General features: G+C 38.7%; 2 protein-coding genes across 2 annotated transcripts; both read right to left on the minus strand.

Annotated features, from left to right (window-relative positions):
- Positions 1-5,268: 5,268 nt before the first annotated feature.
- Positions 5,269-8,365, minus strand: txnipb (thioredoxin interacting protein b). The gene is made up of 6 exons (XM_039650760.2): positions 7,671-8,365; positions 7,094-7,169; positions 6,861-7,008; positions 6,413-6,772; positions 6,011-6,310; positions 5,269-5,915 (listed from the first exon to the last, which is right to left on the minus strand). Exons 1-6 carry the CDS (start codon positions 7,924-7,926, stop codon positions 5,907-5,909), a joined length of 1,149 nt encoding a protein of 382 aa, XP_039506694.1. The 5' UTR covers positions 7,927-8,365; the 3' UTR covers positions 5,269-5,906.
- Positions 8,366-9,734: 1,369 nt separating this feature from the next.
- hjv (hemojuvelin BMP co-receptor) lies at positions 9,735-19,026 on the minus strand. Its single transcript, XM_039650743.2, has 4 exons — positions 18,868-19,026; positions 15,533-15,734; positions 13,316-13,821; positions 9,735-12,164 (listed from the first exon to the last, which is right to left on the minus strand). Exons 1-4 carry the CDS (start codon positions 18,886-18,888, stop codon positions 11,547-11,549), a joined length of 1,347 nt encoding a protein of 448 aa, XP_039506677.2. The 5' UTR covers positions 18,889-19,026; the 3' UTR covers positions 9,735-11,546.
- Positions 19,027-20,042: the final 1,016 nt, after the last annotated feature.

The following is a 20,042-nucleotide window of genomic DNA, read 5'->3' on the forward strand; positions in this document are numbered from 1 at the left end:
CTGTCAACATGGCCGCCACGTCCCACAATGCAACGCGGCGCCCAAGCCCTATTGCCATTTAAAGGAGCAGTAAAAAAAAAAATCTGTAGCTCCTAGATCACTTATAATTTCCACAGCTCATGTTGTCTGTAGTTTTTTGTCTAATGTCATTTCTTGGAAAGATATTTTAGTGTTTGTTTAGTCAGCAGAACAATCAAAAAACACATTAAATAACAGCACAACCCACTGAAGAGATGACTCGCTAACAGCCTTGCTTTCATTGCTTAAATGAAAATGACGTGCCTTATTTTACTTCACTATATTTCTATTAAATCCTAATCTAGTTATGACAAATTATATATCGTTGGAAAGGTCTAAGACTTCTAAACTTGGGTATATATTCCAAAGCATTCTTGAATTATAACCATTTAAGTTTGAATAGTGCATTTTAAACCCCATTCTCAAAAAGGGGGGTGACAGCAAAGGGGTTAAAAAAAATCAAGTGAAAACATTACATTTTAATATTTTCTGAGAAAAAAATGTTGATTTTAAATATTGTTTTGTGGCTAGTTTGTTCTGGTAAGTTGGTAGCTAAGTTTGGACAAGTCAAAATAAGAGCACTAGTAGTCTGTATGCTATTCTGTTCCCTTGGGCTCTTTCCTCAGTGTCCTTCAATCGGTTTATAGTTTCAGCACAATTATTATAACATGCATGACCTGAGACATCATTGCCAGGCAATTTATGTGCCCAAGTGTAATTTTTTCGGGTTAGAGATTTGTTCAAATTAAACTCTAAGCACGAGCGGTATAGGGTAGCTGTGGTCATAAAACAAGCTATCCGTCCTGTCCTTATTGTGCTAAATAACATTGTCTATAATATCTGCATTACTCTAGATCAGGATTATTGATAACATATCTCACAGACTTCATCTCTATTATGCATTTTATAAAATGCTTCAAATTGCCACACATGTAAAACAAATAACAAGGCTCATCTTGCACCTGTCAATCACAGTGGAGAGTCCCGCTCTCCCTGTACAGCATTAGTCAGCAGGACAACCTGCTTCTCTCACATAGCCTGATCTAAATAAAATTGGATAATGGCAAAGATTAGCTGATGGCTGGAATAATTACCATGGCACCTGCAACTATTTGACATTTTCATTTTAATATGCTCTACAGTAGCAAGAGTGATGAATGGCACAGTGGAATCACAATCGTCACTGCAACCAAATTAAGCTCACAGAAAAATCAAGAAGAGACTGGTAAAAATGGGTGGATTTCTAAACTAGGCTAAAGTTCAGGAGGTGAGGAAAGATACAGATCCTTTTTTAAGAGCGCTCTAAGAAAAGGAACAGCTGCATAGTGAGTAAACAACCGTATCAGGTATCTGATTCTCTCATGATGTATCCAGGATAGCTAATGTTGCTCTTGATGTGGTTCCATTCCTGCACGCATACAGTCGTGCACAAATGATCCGAGGGACAATTCCTCTCCCGCCCCTGTGTTGAAATGTTAAAGGTGAAGTGTGTTTGCAATAACAATAATAAACATGTTTCCACAAACCCTCCCCCAAATTGCCATAGTTAACCAGAACAGATATCCTCGCCCCAAAATCCCACCATTGGCTCATGCAGGCTATGTCGCAATACTCAAACATACAAAGATAAAAATTTCAGGGAAACAAACAAACCATTTCTGCGAAACAACATTTTAAAATGACAGTATGTACAATTTTTGGATTAAAATATCTAAAAAAAAAAAAAAACAGTTATAGGCTATATTTTGTTTAATTATGTACATATCTCATCCCAAATGTTTTCAACAATGTTTAAATACAGAGACGCCTGTCAATGACGTCATACACTATAAAAAAGTTGATTAAATTAAGTACATTCAACTTTACATCAAGATATTTCAACTTAAATTACATTGAGTTGAATAAGTTGAATCTTGTATAACTTATAAATAACAGTTGAAAATTGCTTAGCTTGTTTTGATAAGTTAAAGCAAAGCAATGTAAAAACATATCTTGCCATAACTCCACATTTACTGCCATGGAAAAAAAACCTTGGAAACACCAAAGACGCCAATGCAGCATTTTCTCCATCATACAATATATAAAAATGAAATCAATCTAGCTTACTGTAACAAGTCTCATACCAGCCACCCAAGCGGACGAACAGAGTAACGTTATAAAAGCTTTCAACACTCAAATATTTATTTTAGTATGATTGTTTAACAAGTAAAACAGCACTGTGTTACCCCACAATTTTAATTTTTCAGATAAAGTGAACTGTTTGAGAAGAAATTCATCACTTTCATCGTTTTTACCTCTTGTTACCGCAGCCACAAAGCGCCCGTGCCCTCAGATCACTTGGACGTGGCTGTGGTAACAAGGTAAAAACTATATAAATACTGTTCGTTTTCTCACACAAACCGCTCGTTTCGTGTCTTAGGCCATCAATGTGTACTTATATTTACGAGTCATTAAATCATGTTTAATTTGGACTTCTCTGTGCATGCTCTTTGAGGTGGTGACCATAGACCTCCATTATATGACTGACAGACAAGAACAGTTTGACCTAAAAATATCAAAACTGAAAATACTGTGGAAACAAACACACCTACATCTTGGATGTCCTTGGGGTAAGCTAAAACATACCAAAAAGTAATTTCAAAGTGAATTATCCCTTTAAGACAAACTTTGCGCAAATACATAAGTTCAAGTTCAAGTGTTTTTTTTATTGTCTTTCAAGTTAGTATGGTACTACAAAACGAGACAACGTTCCTCCAGGACCATGGTACTACATAAGAACAACATAGGACAATCACAAAATCACATGAGACTGCACAGTCTCCATAAGTGCATGTGCAAACGTGTGCAAAAGTAGGGGACAGTACAATACAACAAATAAATTACTGGGCACAGTAAGATAGAGTGCAGCGCCGACCAGTACATTTGTGATCTGAGTATTGCAAAGAGATGATACTTTCTAAAAAAAAAAGCCAAATGCAGTTCTATGCACACAGCAGTTATTGAGGTAGCAGTATAAAAAGTGAATTAAAGTGCAAATGTGCAAAAGATGGAGACACAAGTGTTAGACCAGGCTCTGAGTATTTAGGAGTCTGATGGCTTGGGGGGAAGAGCCGTTACACAGTCTGGCCGTGAAGGCCCGAATACTACGGTACCTCTTGCCAGATGACAGGAGGTTGTAGAGTTTATGTGAGGGGTGTGTGGGGTCATCCACAATGCTGGTTGCTTTGCCGAAGCAGCGTTTTATGTGCATTTTTCTTTATGTAAATTTCTTTGACGTTGGGAAGAGAGACTGTATTATAAGTATATATATATATATATATATATATATTATAAGTATTATATATATATACATAATATATAATACTTTTTTTCAAAATTCATAAGCTGTCTGTAATGGTAAGAGTTAGGTGGAATTAATTATTAGTAGCTTAACTGAACATAAATTGAAGTCAATGAGATGTCTAAATACTGTACTGTTAGGATTTGAAAATCAATTTCAACTCTGGAATCAGATACTTGTAATAAAAATAAAAATTTGAATCCTCTTATTGATTCCTTTTTGTGCATTTTAATATGACTTTAAACCATTCAAGTGCAAGAAGACCCACTTGTTGCTTTCATCCAAAAGGTGCACACAGAACGCAACCTCTCAAACTGCACAGGCTACAACTTAGTTCTCTTCCGCATCTTTTTGCACTTGAACGGATGAATACACACAAAAATATATGTCAAAATAACCTTGTAAACACAGTCGGTTAAACACTTGACAAAGAAAACGCATAAATATATATTGGATTCGTGCAGCTCTTAAAGTGACAGCAGCCCAATATTCCTGCTGCCGTCACTATAATAATGTTAATCAAATAACAAAAGACATTCACTCGCTGTTCTTGACTGAATACTTTTGTAACCATATTTGTAATGCATACCTTATTTATAAAGTGCAGTGAATCGATAAGCAGCATTTGAATCGTAATCGCTAAAATTCAAATGATACCCAACCCTAACTGCATGTGAATAAGTCTATGCAGCCTTGCATCTCTATTCAGTGTGAGAGTCTGACATTTTCACTTTAAACTCTTAAGCAAATGCAAAGAGCGATAAATGCCAGCAGAGGTTCAGCGATGCCTCCCTATCTGATCTATGCAGTGGGCTTCAACCACTGATTTGTCTCCCACAATATGCATTGGCATTACACAATTCACTCCAGTCTTACGGAAGCATATAGAAAAAAACATCAAGGGAAGACGAGTAGTCTTGTGAATTTCTGAGCAAGGTTCAAGTTCAAGAGCTGGAAATGGAGCGAGTACGTGAGCGAAAACGTGGGGGGTCAGGACAGATACAAATCCTTTTTGAGAGAGCTTTATAAAGGGGAACAGCTGCACTGTGGGTACACAGCCACATCAGGTTTCTGATGATTTAATGGTTCCAGGATTGCTGATCTCAGCCTTGACGTGGTTCCATCCCTGCACGCATGCAGTCCTGCACGGATGTCCGCGGACAGGGCTGCTCCTTTCTGAATCTCTTCACATATTATTTTAATGCTTGCACTTTAATGTTTTTGTATTGCATTCATTCATTTAGCAATGTTTTTAGTTTACCCAATAAATATCGTAAGACATCTGACAACTATACTAAATATAAGCATTTTCAGACCGCAGTGCACAACCAAAAATATGATAAAACACACAATAGTCGCAGTAAACTGTTGGTAGGTACTGTAAAACACATGGTCTGATCTGCCCGGTGAGTGAGTGTTCAGTTACCAGCACGTTCACTTTACCCATTTGGATTAGAATTACGTAAGTGGAATGCTATTCTGAAAACAGGCCCATGGATGGAAGTGTATTGGCCATGAGTAAATAGCTCTTGAATAGTTTACAGCCAGAAAATATTCCCCTACAGATACACAACAGGTGCTCATAACACTGCTATCTGTTTTGTTTCCTGCTATCAACCTTTGCTCTGCATTCATCCTCATGCCAAGAGTGTTGACAAGACTCTAATATACTCACACCATATGATTCATAAAATCATAGACAGATAGATAGATAGGTAGGTAGGTAGGTAGGTAGGTAGGTAGGTAGATAGATAGATAGATAGATAGATAGATAGATAGATAGATAGATAGATAGATAGATAGATAGATAGATAGATAGATAGATAGATAGATAGATAGATAGATAGATAGATAGATAGATGACACTGGATTGCACTTGATTTGAATTTTAACTTTTATTGTATTGTGAAAATGCTATAAACAGATGTTACTAACTCAATCATTTTAAAATAAAAAAAATCCTTTACAAAATGCACATTAAATTTCAAATTGGATTACTTCGACACTAATACTCTATATGAAAACTGACAATATAGGCATATTCTATATAAATGCGTATTCTGATTTCTATCTATTAAATTAGAAATACACATGCTCATTATGATAAACAATTTTCCACTCACAAAACTGCATCGCATTTTTTGTGCGTCACAAAAATATTGTGCCTCTAATCTGATCGTTTTTCACTCTACACATTCCAATATGGAATAAAAACAGACAGAATACTACACCAATATGGCAAAATCATAAATGTACAAACTCTCTCAGATGCTGAGGGTTCTTCAGAATTAAACATGAAGACGTCAATGGTCAGTTTCAAGAGAAAAAACTGTCCTGTGATTCAGTAAAACAGCTTCAGGCGACTTCACCGACTTGCAATCAACCAGTTCTTGATGTGACACAGCGTTTCATAGTCCACAAGTCTGGAGTAAAGCATGCATAGTCCTTTAGCAGTGTCATTCTGCGTTCTGAGATCTGAATCTTCCTGCGTTTGATCTTCTACTGGAGTTTTATAATTTGTTGCAGCAAGTGAAGGAAAACTCCAGCCTCAGTTTTGCTGTTTAATCAGAGAAAAGACAGACACAATCCTTAGTGCAATCTCAGCTAGGCTAAAGGCTGTGTTTAAATATATCTGTTAGTGTGTGTGTGTACCTCAGTGTATGCTGGAGGAGGGGGAAGCTGATACTCTCTAATATGCATGAAGATAGGACTGTCATCCTCGTCGTAATCATCCAGGAGAGGAATGAAGGAACTATCCGTGCGGTTGTCCCGGGAAATCTCGCTGTAGCTGGGCGGAGAAGACGGGAGCGACACGCAGGTGCTGGAGGTGGCACTGCCATCCTGGCTGCTCATGCTGCTGGTCCGACTGTTCATGCCGTTGTAGGGGATCGTCCCGATGACCAGAGGCAGTTCTAGGATCAGCTTCTCGCTTCCTGGGATGTGCACGGAGATCTAAACCCCGGAGAGAGAGAGAGAGCATAGAGGTTAACCTCTGATCCGCATGTACCAGTGGAGTCTGAAGCATCTGCTTTGATTATTAAGAGTATATATTACCCTCAGAGAGTAGTCAACGTGGATAATGTCACAGCCCAGGATGGTGGGCTTCAGCTTGGGCACACGCAGGACTCTCGACTGCCACATGTCACGCATGCCAGATATAATGTGGTTGCCACGAACAGAAGTGAGTTTCTCGTGAAACACTTTGGTGCGGCCGTTCGCCAGGTAAATGTGCTTGGCTATGATGGCGGCTTTAGGAACGATGATCCGAGAGCAGGTGTTCTCGAACTGAGCGTCGATGCAAATGTCTTCTCCTTCGCTGTAACCTTTCCGGGCTATGCGAGCGGCCACGGAAACGCTACCGTCAGGAATAAACATGCAGGTGACTTTCTTCTGATTCGCTCCTGCAACTGGAGCCTGAGAGGAAACACAAAGTACTAAAGTTCTTACACACGTTGTAACCATGTAAATTCAATATTTGTGTGACCTCTGAGGAATTACTCACCATGAGATCTTGGGTGTTGACATCAATGGGTTCTTCCACCTCGAAATATCGCTTGCATTCTGCATACGACTGGCCTGATTTCTCTATGACGGCCTTCACGTAGTACTGGACTGAGCCAAACTTTCCCACATACGAGGAAACCAGGCACCTGTTTTGAAAGATCTTGCGTTAAAATATTAATATTAATATTTTAATGCAATGTTTGGTATAGGAAATTTAAGAAAGAAACCCACCCTGCCTGAGGAAGTTCGAAACCAAACATGAACTCGTATTTGTTTCCAGGCCTGAGAGTGATGGAGCCATCTGCATCTGTGGAGACGAAATTGAGCTTTAAAAAACACTCCCAAGTCATCATTTACTCTCCCTTATGTCTTTTGCATTAGGGTTTTTCAATAAACTATTCGTATACTTAAATTCCAGCCCCTCATTCATTGAGTTGATGCACAAACTAAATTCAACCCACACCAAAATTGGTGTCGAAATAAATGGGAGAAAATATCGTTGTTCAAACTAGTAGGCCTAGGTTAAAGGAGCACGACTAGGCCTAGTTATGGGGCTTGAAACCACCCAAAAGAAGTTAAAAACAGAGGTTAGAGGTCTTAAAATGATGTATGATGTTTTACATTTAGGGTTTAAAACGTTTTAATGACAACTAAAGTAAGATTTACAGGTTAGTCAGAGTGCGCTACGCAGTCTCTTAAGGAGGTTACTATAGCAACAGTAGCTGGACAGGCACTAGCACAATATTACTGACAGGAAAAGTAACATAAGACCCTCTTGAATTCACTCAAAAGTTTGTGCGAGTCTCACCTGTTGGCTGATGATCGAGGTGAAGAATTTCTTCATATTTCAGGTACTCAATCTCCTCCCTGCAGCGCAGCTTTCCTTTATTATAGTCGACTTTAGCACATCCGATTCCGAAGAGTTTAACGGCGGAAATCCGCATCGCCTCCGCCACCTCCACGATCACCCGCCCGGCCACTTTATCTCCGCCGCTATACGAACTCTTGTTCGGGTCACTCAACTGAACTTCTAAGGTCTTGGGTTTCTTTGTCAGTACGCCCATTTTTCTATTTTATTAATTTTGCGAACACGAATTCCAGTAGTTCCACTAATAGTTCTATCAACGCTCTCTTTTCGGTTATCAAAGTAACTGAATTGATCAGTTCAGCAACAAGCTCACCAGTACGTGCTGGTGTTATTTTCTGTTGTAATATTATTTTCGATTGGATGTTGGTGACTCTGTTCTGTCAGTAAACACTGAGTGGGAGAGGGTGGTTATATAGTTCACAGGGCCGCTGTGCTGATGATGCGAGCTGGACACACATGGGCATCAGTGGTGGGGTCCCACATGCGCCCCGTGGATCGCCACAGGCCCGTCTCTCTCATAGGACACACGGGCTGTTTGCGTCCACTCGGACCAATGGGAACCTGGCCAGAGCGCGTGGACAGCTCGTGTGTAGGGGCGGGAGTCTGTGAGGAGGTGGACCAGGGGTGGAGAATGTGCCCTACTCCAAAACACTGCGGTGACTCATTCATAATAATTAGTGGGGATTTCTTTCGACATAACAAATGCGTTATTCCTGAACTGAATGACAACAAAGAATCGAGTGTTTCTAGATAGCCCAGTTTACCCTAACAAACACCCTGTGGCTGTATGGTATTTAGAAATAATATCGGATGGTTACTATATTAATTAGATTTTTTTTAAGTAACAGATATTGTATGCATTTACTTCTGTCACTGTACTATGTTGGCCTGCTGCCATACTACCGTATGATAACCAAATGCATTTGCCACGGTGTTTAAATGGCACTAGGTTGGCCAACCTCAAATAATGCCATGTCATTAACCTGGTACATGGCTAAAAACCACAATATTACCTTTGCACATGTCCAAAATGTCATGTTATTGCATTGTTGCATATCCAAAAACCATGGTATTGCCCTGTTCAAGACCAAAAACATGATATTACCCTGGTGTATGTCATAATACCATGGTACATGTCCAAAAACATTGTATTACTTTGTATTTGTGTAGAGATATCGGACCGATTAGATATGTGCACTGTGCAGTTAAGTCCAGTGGTCATCAGAGATGCCAAACGAATGCACAAACAGTCCACATGCTCTGAAACGTGAGAGACTTTTCACATGGACTGTTCTGATGAGCACTGCCATCTGCTGACTGATCCAAAACAATTCATGAGCCCCTACAAAAAGTTTAGGAGTCTGATTATATAACACCGTTCATCTGTCATCACAGTGATCAGAGGAGCCTATATAAACAAACAGCTGCTTACCTCATTCATTATGCTGTCCATCCATCTCCAGAGATTGGGGGATATTGCTCAACTCCCTCTGTTATGGGTGGCTGTCTGTACTTTTTAACACCTGTTGTACCATCCTATATTATATCATATGAACATTAAACTAGCATATACTATAGTGAATGGTACTTTTAAGGTAAGAGTGCAGGGAAAAGACAGTTTTAAATTATGTAACAGACTAATATAATATAAACATTGAAGCTCATTCAAACGAATATCATTTAGTGTCACCTGTGTGAAAGACTCAGAATCAGCCACCAATTTTGGATAATTCACATCACCTGTGATCCTCAAACAGCCTCCATCTCACAGCTGCTGAAAACTATGGTTTACTAGCATAGTTTTAACTTTAAAAAACAGACGCAAACAGAGAATACCACAGATCCATCATCATGGTCTTCCACAGGCTTTAGGTAGGAGTCTCAGAGCAATAAAGATCTATGAGAGAAAACATGACTGAAAACAAACTTTGATTCCCATGGTAAATTTCTCAGACACAAATTATATCCATAAATGTTTTGAAATCATAAGAACAAGTTTGATAGGAAAATGATTCAATACTCTTTATTTTAGTTTTGAGAAAGTGATTATTGCAATTTGCCACGAACTGCTGTTTTAACTTATTATTGTTAACACACTGAAACCTCCACTGAAAAACATGTTCATGACACCAAGACGGAGGCCCAAACCTGCGGATATTCAAAATAAATAAATAAAAGTCATAATAAAACGACTTGAAACAACCCCCCCCCCCCCAACAAATACAATTAGGTTTTAGTTCAATTAGTCCTGAATTTATTATTGTATTTCTGACAAATCGATTAACCACTATTAAAAATATACGTAACACTTTAGTTTACAGTAAGGTTTCATTGGTTAATTACATTAGGTGACACGAACTAGGAATGAACAATACTTCTACAGCATTTATTAGCCTAATCTTAATGTTTATTTCAGAATGGACTAATTATTAAAATAGTTTAGTTAATGCACTGTGTGTGAACTAACATGAACAGACAATGAACAACTGCATTTTGAATGCAGTTGAATAAATACTGTAACAAATATATTGCTCATTGTTAGTTCATGTTAGGTAATACATTAACAAATGTTAATGAATAAGACCTTATTGTAAAGTGTTACCAAAATATATTTAAATCATTTCAGGTAATGCATTAACTTTGGCAGCCCTAACAAAACATGAATAACCCTGATGATGACCATCATTAATTAATACTTTGTAGGCCAGCACATGAAAATAACCTGCTCTGTGGAAATATTTCACATTTTTTCTTATAATAAATACACTCCTGGAAAAAGTTAATCCACCTTTGAGAAAACATACACAAGCTGCGTGAGAAAATATCATTCATATTTACATTGTTGCAAAGGTAATTCTAAAAACGTAACAAAATTCACACACGTGTTTATCACTGAAACAAACACAATAAAATTCTTAACAAGGCTGTTCCAGACAGCCTCTACTCACAAAACCCAAACCACTGAGATGTAAACATTGAACAATAGTATAAAAACCCTTTAACCCTTGTGCTGCATTAGATTTTTAACACCGTTGAGTGCATTAAGGACCAAAAATGGCCACATATTAAACATTGCCTAAAATATTATATATTATTATTATTTTCCACTTTTACCAAGTTAAATCTTTTAACCAGCATCAGTCCTCATCATAACTACCAAAAATGTATTCAATTTCAGGATTTTAACCCTTTAATTACCAGTTTTGTTTGCGAAACCATCGATTTGTATAAGAGGAAAAAACACAAAAATTCAATTATTTTCAATAAACTAAATGCAAAGAGAAAACTTTAGATTTGGATTATCACAGTCCCACTTTGCAAAAAATCCCACTTAGCGCATTAGAGACCAAAAATGGCCACCTATTAAACATTGCCTATTGCCTAAAATAAGGTGCATTTCCACCCATAGGGAATAAATATGTAGTGACGTCATCTGGTGGAATACACTATATAATGCAAATATAATGCTTTTGCTTCAAAATGAAAGGATGTTTGTGCAAAAATCATGTTTCATGTATTACTGACAGCCTCAGATTTAAACAACCTTTTAATGGGTTTCAATGGGCCATTTTTGGTCTTTATGGTGCTGAGTGTTACTATTTGATCTACACAGTGTGTGTTATACATATTTTGCAAAATGGGATCACATTTTTTACATGTATCCAAAAAGTCACAATTTTGCCAAATTTCATACCATTTGCATTAAAACAGCCAAAATGGTCAAAGAAATTAAACTGCAAAAGACCAAAAATGTCCCTAATGCAGCATAAGGGTTAAATATCCCATAAGGCCTGCTTTAGTGCAGTGTTTTTGATGTCACACAGGGCCCAAAACAGTGTGTCTGAGTGTCTCTGTGAGGACGCTTAAGGCCAGCACCACCGGCAGTGACGGAGGGTTAGTACCTGCCCTGTCCGTCAGCAGGTGAACGCTATTAGGGTCAGAGATCATCGCTCGAGCGTCCTCTAAAGCAGCCACGGCTGATTCACTGGAGTTCGCGTCCCCGGTGACCTGTAGGTCAAACAGGCAAGCCTGGAAATACACATCCCGCACCGGAAGCAGCGAGGAGCAGTGCGAGTACGCCGGCGAGGACGGATGAGCGTGTGGTATCTCCAGGCGCTGTGAGACCGGACACCCCCACACGCACAACTGCAGGTCCTGCTCGGGTGTATAGGACTCCACGATCACACGAGGCGAGCGCACGGACAGACTCAGCGACCGGCCGACCTGACGCACCACTAGCGTCGTCCCGATGTGAGTCGCCCAGATCTCAGCGTGTCTGCCTGGGTCGTGAGAGTGAATGCGCAGGCTCTGGTGCCCTCTACGATCGCCGCTGGTCACAGACCCATCCATGAACGCCGGGGGGACGTTATCCGTCACTGCTTGATATATCTGCTGCTCTGCACATTCACGCCAGTTCTTCAAGATAACCGTGATCTGATGAGGAAACAGACCTGAGAAATGTCAGCTGCAGGACATTAAAACAGGAGTGATTCTAAACCCGAGCACATATCCCATTATGCATGTCCTATTAATTATTCATTGCAATTCATCATTAGATGTCAGGCTGAATAGAATATCATTACCTCAACGCAGTGTGTTTGAAAGCACTGAAACATGACAAATCTGTTATCTCCCTCTAGGGAATAAGAACAGCCTTTATTAAGATTGGCTGTTAATAAAATAGCCTAATCAAGAAAAGGTGTTTGTGTTTAAGGACTGTCAGAAAATGTGGAGTGTTTTAAAAGATAGCCTCGTGTACACTTTTAAAAAATAAAGGCTTCTGTGATTCAGTGAAGAACCTTTAACATTCATGAAACCTTTTAATAACTGTTCAGTGAAAGGTCGCCATAAAATCCCACTCTTGAAACCTCTAAGTTGTACCATAATATTTTGGTTACACTTTTATTTTAAAGCGTCTTTGATACTGATACGTGTAAGATAAGATAAGATACGTGTAAGATACTGGAGACTGTCCCCAGCACAGCTGCTCGTGGGCAGAAGACCCAGAAGCGAACTGCCTAGCCAAAAGCGCCCTCTAGTGGCAACACAATACATTACACTGAGTACTATTAATTAACTATGAATAATAAAATAAATATATATTAGGCCTATATCCTATAAAACTACATACTGAGTGACTGAAGTAATCATTATCGTAGAATATACCTGTTTGTTCACATTGAGTTTACAGTTTGAACATTCTTTTTCCCTTTAATTTATTTTCAAGATCTGAGGTGAACTATCCATTGTTTTCCGTGTGGCTATAAAGAGCGCACACTAAATGATATTCAAACTCACATTAAACGCTTTTAACATTAAATAAGGACCACAAAAAGCACCTGAGATGATCAATTTCACACTTTGAGAGGTGTTTTTTTCAGCCGCGACGTCGCAGAAATAGCCTAATTGAAAAAATCCCTTATGACGTGTCGCGCGTCACGGTGTAAGAGAGTTGGCCTACATACAACCCATTCCTAAAAAATACTATAGAATTACAATACAAATAAGTTTTATTAAATGAATAATTCCAGGGTAATTTTATATTATTATATGACTATAAGTTATAGAAGAGGATTTTTCCACACCTTTGTGAGGATGGTGGTGTAAGAGCTCCCTCTAGTGGGCGTGCTGGTGGCCTGGATGTACAGGTACTGGTTGTCTATGAGAGGCCAGGCGCCCTGTACTGTACACGTCTGGAACTCGTCATTAAAGGTGCGGATATGAGGGTCTCCAAACACCCCGCAGTGCAGGTACTCAGGGGCCCGCCCCTCCCTCTGCATAAACCCCTTCTCATAGAAGCATCCGTCCCCTGAGAGCGGGGGCAGGGGCCGCGGCTGCGGCTGAGCTGTGGGGCCGGTTTTGGGGCAGCGGTGTTGGATAAGCAGGTCCTCGATGCCCTGCACGGCAGAGTGGTACGCCAGGTCTCCACGGCACGCTCGGGCCGTCCGCTGTGTGCAGAGAGCGTAGGATCGCAGGGCGCTGCAGTAGCCAGCATTAGCACCCTCTTTACCCCCACCTCCAATGATGCCCATCTCCAGAGTCGCAGCCACGAAATCTGAGTTGCATCGCAAGATTCGACACTGTGCACACACTGTAGGGAAAAAACAAATGCATTATTTCATCTAGATGTTAAATTAAGGTTTTTGATGAAAACATTCCAGGATTTTTCTCCATTTAATGGACTTCACTGGGAACCAAACGGTTCAAGGTCCAAACAACAGTTTCAGTGCAAACTGCAAACTGTTCAAAGGGCTTTAAACGATTCCAGACGATGAATAAGGGTCTTATCAAGCGAAACGATCGCTCATTTAAAAAAAAAAAATAACAAAGCTTAAGTTTTATAAGCTCAAATGGTCGCCTTGCTCTGTTCTGTGATGCGCGTTCGTGACTCTCCTGTTCAAACTCGTTCATCAAAATGAACGAATCTTTTTCCGAGTCAATTCGTTCGTTTCGTTTGAATGGAGAAAAATGTTGGAATGTTTTCATCAAAAACCTTAATTTCTTTTCGACTGAAGACAGAAAGACATGGACATCTTGGATGACATGGGGATGAGTAAAGTTTTTTGAAAAGTGAACTACTCCTTTAAGTAAAAGTATTGCTACTTAAGTAATAATTTACTTGAGTACAAGTAGAAGCACTGAAAAATAATATGACTCAAGTAAGAGTAAATAAGTAGTTTGCTTAAAAACTACTCAAGTAACTATGTTACAAAGTATAGTATTATTTTTCAATTTTTACCCAAAATGGGGAGATGATAGCGATATGGAGCGCTAAACACTCTCCTGTGATATCAGTTTCATTCATACTAGAAGCCCGGCACATACTGATTCATACCTTGCACAGAAAGTCCACAAGTGAGATTCATATAAGTATTAAACTTATGACGTTTCAGGAAATGCCTTGTATGGATATAATAACGTTTTGACTGATGAAACATAAAGACAAACACATTATTTTCATAAGAATAATGTATGCCTTTAAAGGGATAGTTCACCAAAAAATGTATTTACCCTATGATTTACCCTGAAGTCATCAGGGTAATGTATAGACATTCTTCTTTCAGACGAATACAATCATAGTTATAGCTTCCAAGCTTTATAACGGCAGTGAATGACTGGAGAAAATTTGAAGCCCAAAAAAAGTGCATCCATCCATGATTAAAGTGCTCCAATACTACTCTGTGGTTAATAAATCCTTTCTGAAGTGTGTTTGTGTAAGAAAAATATCCATATTGAAACTTTATAAACTATAATCGCTTCCGCCAGACGGCCGTAAGCATCAGTTTACGGTGGAAGACCTGGACACACAGCGTAATGACGAACGTGGAAGCTCAGAGGTAAGAGCAAAACAAAACCCTTGTCATGAATTAGCAATTTTTGAATAAATTTGAATGATTTCTATAATAGAAGAGGAGCTTCAGTTTGTTGCACAGCCCTATTTGTTTAAACTGCGAGAGGCTAAGCTTACGATACTCCTTACATCCTATGTCATTTATGCGCCAAGGGTTACTCTTGTGGCGCAAGTCGACTTGCGTAGTATGCATACGGTCGTCTGGCAGAAGCTAGTTATTTTAGATTATAAAGTTATAAATAGCAGTATTTTTCTTACAAAAACCCATGGCTTTACTTCCGAAGGCCTTTTTAACCCACTGGAGCCGTGTGGAGTATTTTTTTTTTACGAATGGATGCACTTTTTTGGGCTTCAAATTTTTTCCAGCCATTCACTCACATTATAAACTCAAACTAAAACGAGTTTTTTTTTTGTGTGTGTGTGTGTGTGAACTTAAATAGAATACTTTTACCTGATGGAGCACTAAAGAGCAGGACCGTTGTGACAACAATCACAATGTGTTTCCATGTTGTGTGTGAATGATTCCCACGGACAGCTGATGCTGCCATTCCCATCCATACAGACACAGGCAGGACGGCCTGCTCACAGGTGTCTGCACAGGTGCTGACTGCTGAAGCGCACGACCACACGGGGGGACAAGTCCGATCACAAATCTGGAAAACATAGCCTACTTTTTTAGACAGCTCAACCTAATGACAATCGGAACCCGACTTTCATTCATCTTCAGAACACAAATGAAGATCTTTTTTGATGAAATCTGAATCTTTCACTGACAGATACACAACTGAAGCTTCAAAAAGTCCATAAAGAGTCTGTAAAACTAATCCATAATGAATAATTAATGACAGAATTTTCATTTTTGGGTGAACTGTTCCTTTAAACAATTCTATTATTGTCTTATTTTCAGAACATAAGAGCATTTTATTCATGATGTTTCAAATGTAAAAAAATTAACTCTTTTCTATTTGAATATATTTTAAAATTTAATTTATTTCAAAAGCTTTTATTTCAGCACCCATTACTCCAGTCTCCAGTGTCACATGATCCTGCAGAAATCATCCTAATATGCGGATTTGCTGCTCAAGGAACATTTATTATTATTATCAATGGTAAAAACAGTTACTGTTACTTTTGGTCAATTGAATGCATCTTGATTGCACGCAGCTGAATAAAAGTTATTTATTATTCTTACTGACCCCAAACTTTTGAACAGTATGTTATATTATATTGTAGTTTTGCATAAAGTATAATTTAGCATGGGTTTAACCATTCATCAGGCATTATGCAATAAAACGACATGTTCTATAGGCATGTGCAAACTCAACTGATTTTGTATCCTCAATATGTCCTGAGTAAGGAAAAAAAAGCCCCGAAGAATCCCATTAGGGGAAAGTTTAGAAAAAGACCCAAATATATCCCATTCATACGCATATTCATTCTTTTTCTCACGTGAATAGGGTACAAATTTTAACCTTTAAATATCATCATGAAAATCACTGAGTTGATTACTTATATCAAGACAAACAAAAAATGTATTACAGGTTTTTTTAAATGGTTTGTTAACATGGACAAACGGTGCATTATATAATTATGTATTAGCTAATTTGCATAATTATCCAAACAGATCTAAACATTGGGTGTAGCATGTGAAAATGTTTTTTTTTTTTATCTTGTTGACATATAACAGTAAAAGACTTAATGTTAAGGTCTGAATGGCACCCATTTAGGCTACAAGTGAACATTAATACATGCAGGAAGAAGTACTTTAGAAACCAGCCTTTATTATTGTAGAGATGGGGTTTGGCCATTGTGTGCATTGTACGTAATTAGATTATTTGATCCAGACACTTTTTATTTCACCTATCTTTTGTCTTCTGCATTCTCTTTACCCATCTGTCTCCTGTTCTTCCCTCAGACTCATCCCCAGAACCAGTCCCATTGACCCAGCCCCAAACCCCGTCTCTGCCATAATCATTAATAAAGGCTGGTTTCTAAAGTACTTCTTCCTGCATTAATGTTCATGGGTAGCCTAAATGGGATCCATTCAGACCTTAATATTAAATAGTTTACTGTTATATGGCAACAAAATTCTACAAGACATTTTCACCTGCTATATACCCAATGTTTAGATCTGTTTGGGTATTTATGCAAATTAGCACATATGTAATTATATTATGCACCATTTGTCCATGTTAAAAAACAATAGCAAAAAACTTGTAATGCATTTTTTGTTTGTCTTGATATAAGTAATCAACTCAGTGATTTTCATGATGATATCTAAAGGTTAAAATATTTACCCTATTCACGTGAGAAAAAGAATGAATATGCGTATGAATGGGATATATTTGGGTCTTTTTCTAAACTTTCCCCAAATGGGATTCTTCGGGGCTTTTTTTTTGCTTACTCAGGACATATTGAGGATACAAAATCAGTTGAGTTTGCTTCTGTTGCAATTAGTTCAAGGTTGACCCCCATTTTGGCTTAAAATGACTGGACTACCTATGAAAGTTGACATTTTGAACTATAAAAAGTAATAGCCTACAATTTTAATATCCAGCAACTACATAAATAATAGATCAGATCAGCAGAAATGAACTGAGTTTCACACGTGTGTCAGCAGGGATATTTCACAGTTTGGACTCTCAGCACTGATGCGTTATTTACTAAGACTTAAGAACAAACAGTGGGGGAATGCGGGAATACACTAAAGTCCCATCCGCGTGTTTGCACTTGACCAACAACTCTGATATGAACAATCTGAGTTCAGTCAGTTTAAACAGAACAAACCTGGTAAACTCTCATTAAAAAATCTCATTTATAATGCATGTAAATCTGATGCAATTCCGCCTTAATGCCAGCAAAGCTTTTTCCCTGACACTGACAGCTGATATTTATTTTTCCGCTGTTGGGACGGCTGGTGGCGGGAGGGTCTAAATATACCCCACCACACCGGCCTGCCCCTCCAGCACCTGCCCCAGTGGAAATAGCCAGGGCTGAAAGCTCTGCAGCACAGAAGCAGGTGTGAGACACACAGCAGAAACTCAACAGCTCTCCGTTTCCTTCTGCAGTCTAATTTCAGCCGAACACTTCAGAATCATTCCCTCTTTCGCTATAGTGCCTTTGCATGTGGAAACTGGCAGGATCTGGTGTGCCAGCACTTTTAAAGAGAGCTCATTTCCACTCCAAGCGCTCATCGGGTAACAAATATTTCAAATTCCTGGTGCCAAACCTTACTGCTTATTAACTAAATTGGAACAATGCATTGCTGAGGTAAATAAATGAATGAATAAGCCTAAATAAATAAACACAATAGCCTACACTTACTGAATGGTTCTGCTATAAAAAAGGTACTGTAGGAATACCATGGAACAGTGATGTAATACTATGTTGTTTTTTTCTCGATATAGCCTAATTTACAGGGTACTCCAAAATTCACTCTTAAAATAAATATTCTTTATTGGCATTGATGGTTCTATGAAGAACCTTTAATATCCATGGAAATGGTCTATTCCACAAAAGGTTGTAATGTGGAAAATATGGTTCATTTAGGAACTGTTCACTGAAAGGTTCTTTGGGGGAACCAAACAATTCTTCTATGGCATCACTTTGAAAACTCTCCTTTGGGACCTTTATTTTCAACAATTATCCTTTTTTTTTTTTACATGTGCTGATTAATAGAATATTGAGTTAAATTCATAAACAGTCATTCTTTGTATTTTTACATATATTACTTGTATTGTTAATTATTAACTATCCATGCACATAGAATATAAGAGATAAACTCACAGAATCAGAGGACTCTCTCATGTAGACCGACGCTGAGATCTTTCCCCGTCACATCTGACACTGACGCGTTCATGTGGCGGCGCGACCCCCGCGTCACTGTCCCGCACGAGTGAGATGCGTAATCACCAGCTGTCGGAGAGCTGCTCCAATCCCTCTCTGTGAGTGAGCACACAAATATTGATCTTTCATGACGTCACACTTCTTTACACTGCAATTTAGAAAAATAGTAAAATGAGCAAAACTGGTAATGTTTCTTAAATTATTCGAATTAGCAAAGAGAATCCAATAAATTCATTAAAAAATTATTTGCTGTAAGGAATCTAAGCCATAGGTCTTTTATTAAAATGCGTTAAGGTTATTATGATACACAATGTACTTTAGTGATGTCCTGAAATCACAGGTGGGAAGCTGTCAGCAGTCTTAAAAAAATGTTAAATACATACAATTAATGGCTTGGTGAAATCTAAATGGCTAAACGGTTTGTGTAGCGTAGTGTGTGTCTGTGAGATTTCTCCGTTTGCTGTTTAATGTGTGTGTTTGAGGATGTGTTTGGCCATCTTTGGAATCATTTAGCGGCCATTTTATCTCCAACGAGTCTATCTTTTACTGGTTTAGGTCGCTCAATTCGGACTTGTTATATATTTTCTGGTGTACATGCGTTTGAAAGTTCAGGGCTGCAGTTCAGAGCGCGTCCGGCAGGTGGCGGTGTTGATCAGCGAGAAATGAACGTGCGCGAATAGAGCGAGTTTGATACAAATCACACGAAAATGAATACTGTAAACACTGAAATACATGGCGGATACTGGCTTTTCAGTACTTTAAAGTTTAAATTTAAAAATAAAAGTTGTTGTCAGTGTATATCCTACTGCACACACACTGATATAACGTATACTGGGTGTGATGCTTTCATCAGAGTGTGATATGGGTCTGTGTGTGATCTCTGTTGTCTGCATGCATGCATCAGTGAGTCTCAGGCTCTTTGTTGGCTGGCTGGATGGAGGCGGGGCCGCAGGTCCTTTTGTGCCCCTCACATTTTGGGCAAAACCAGAACAACCGAGCTGCAGACGCGCCAAAAGCATGAAACCGGGCCATACACAAATATTTTGTGAAGAAAAACTTCACAAACAGCGACGTCCGGTACAGAGATGTGATTTCAATACAGCGTTATGAAGTTT

The sequence above is a fragment of the Pimephales promelas genome, chromosome 12 (genome assembly GCF_988280905.1).
Source record: "Pimephales promelas chromosome 12, fPimPro1.hap1.1, whole genome shotgun sequence".
Lineage (NCBI taxonomy): Eukaryota > Metazoa > Chordata > Actinopteri > Cypriniformes > Leuciscidae > Pimephales > Pimephales promelas.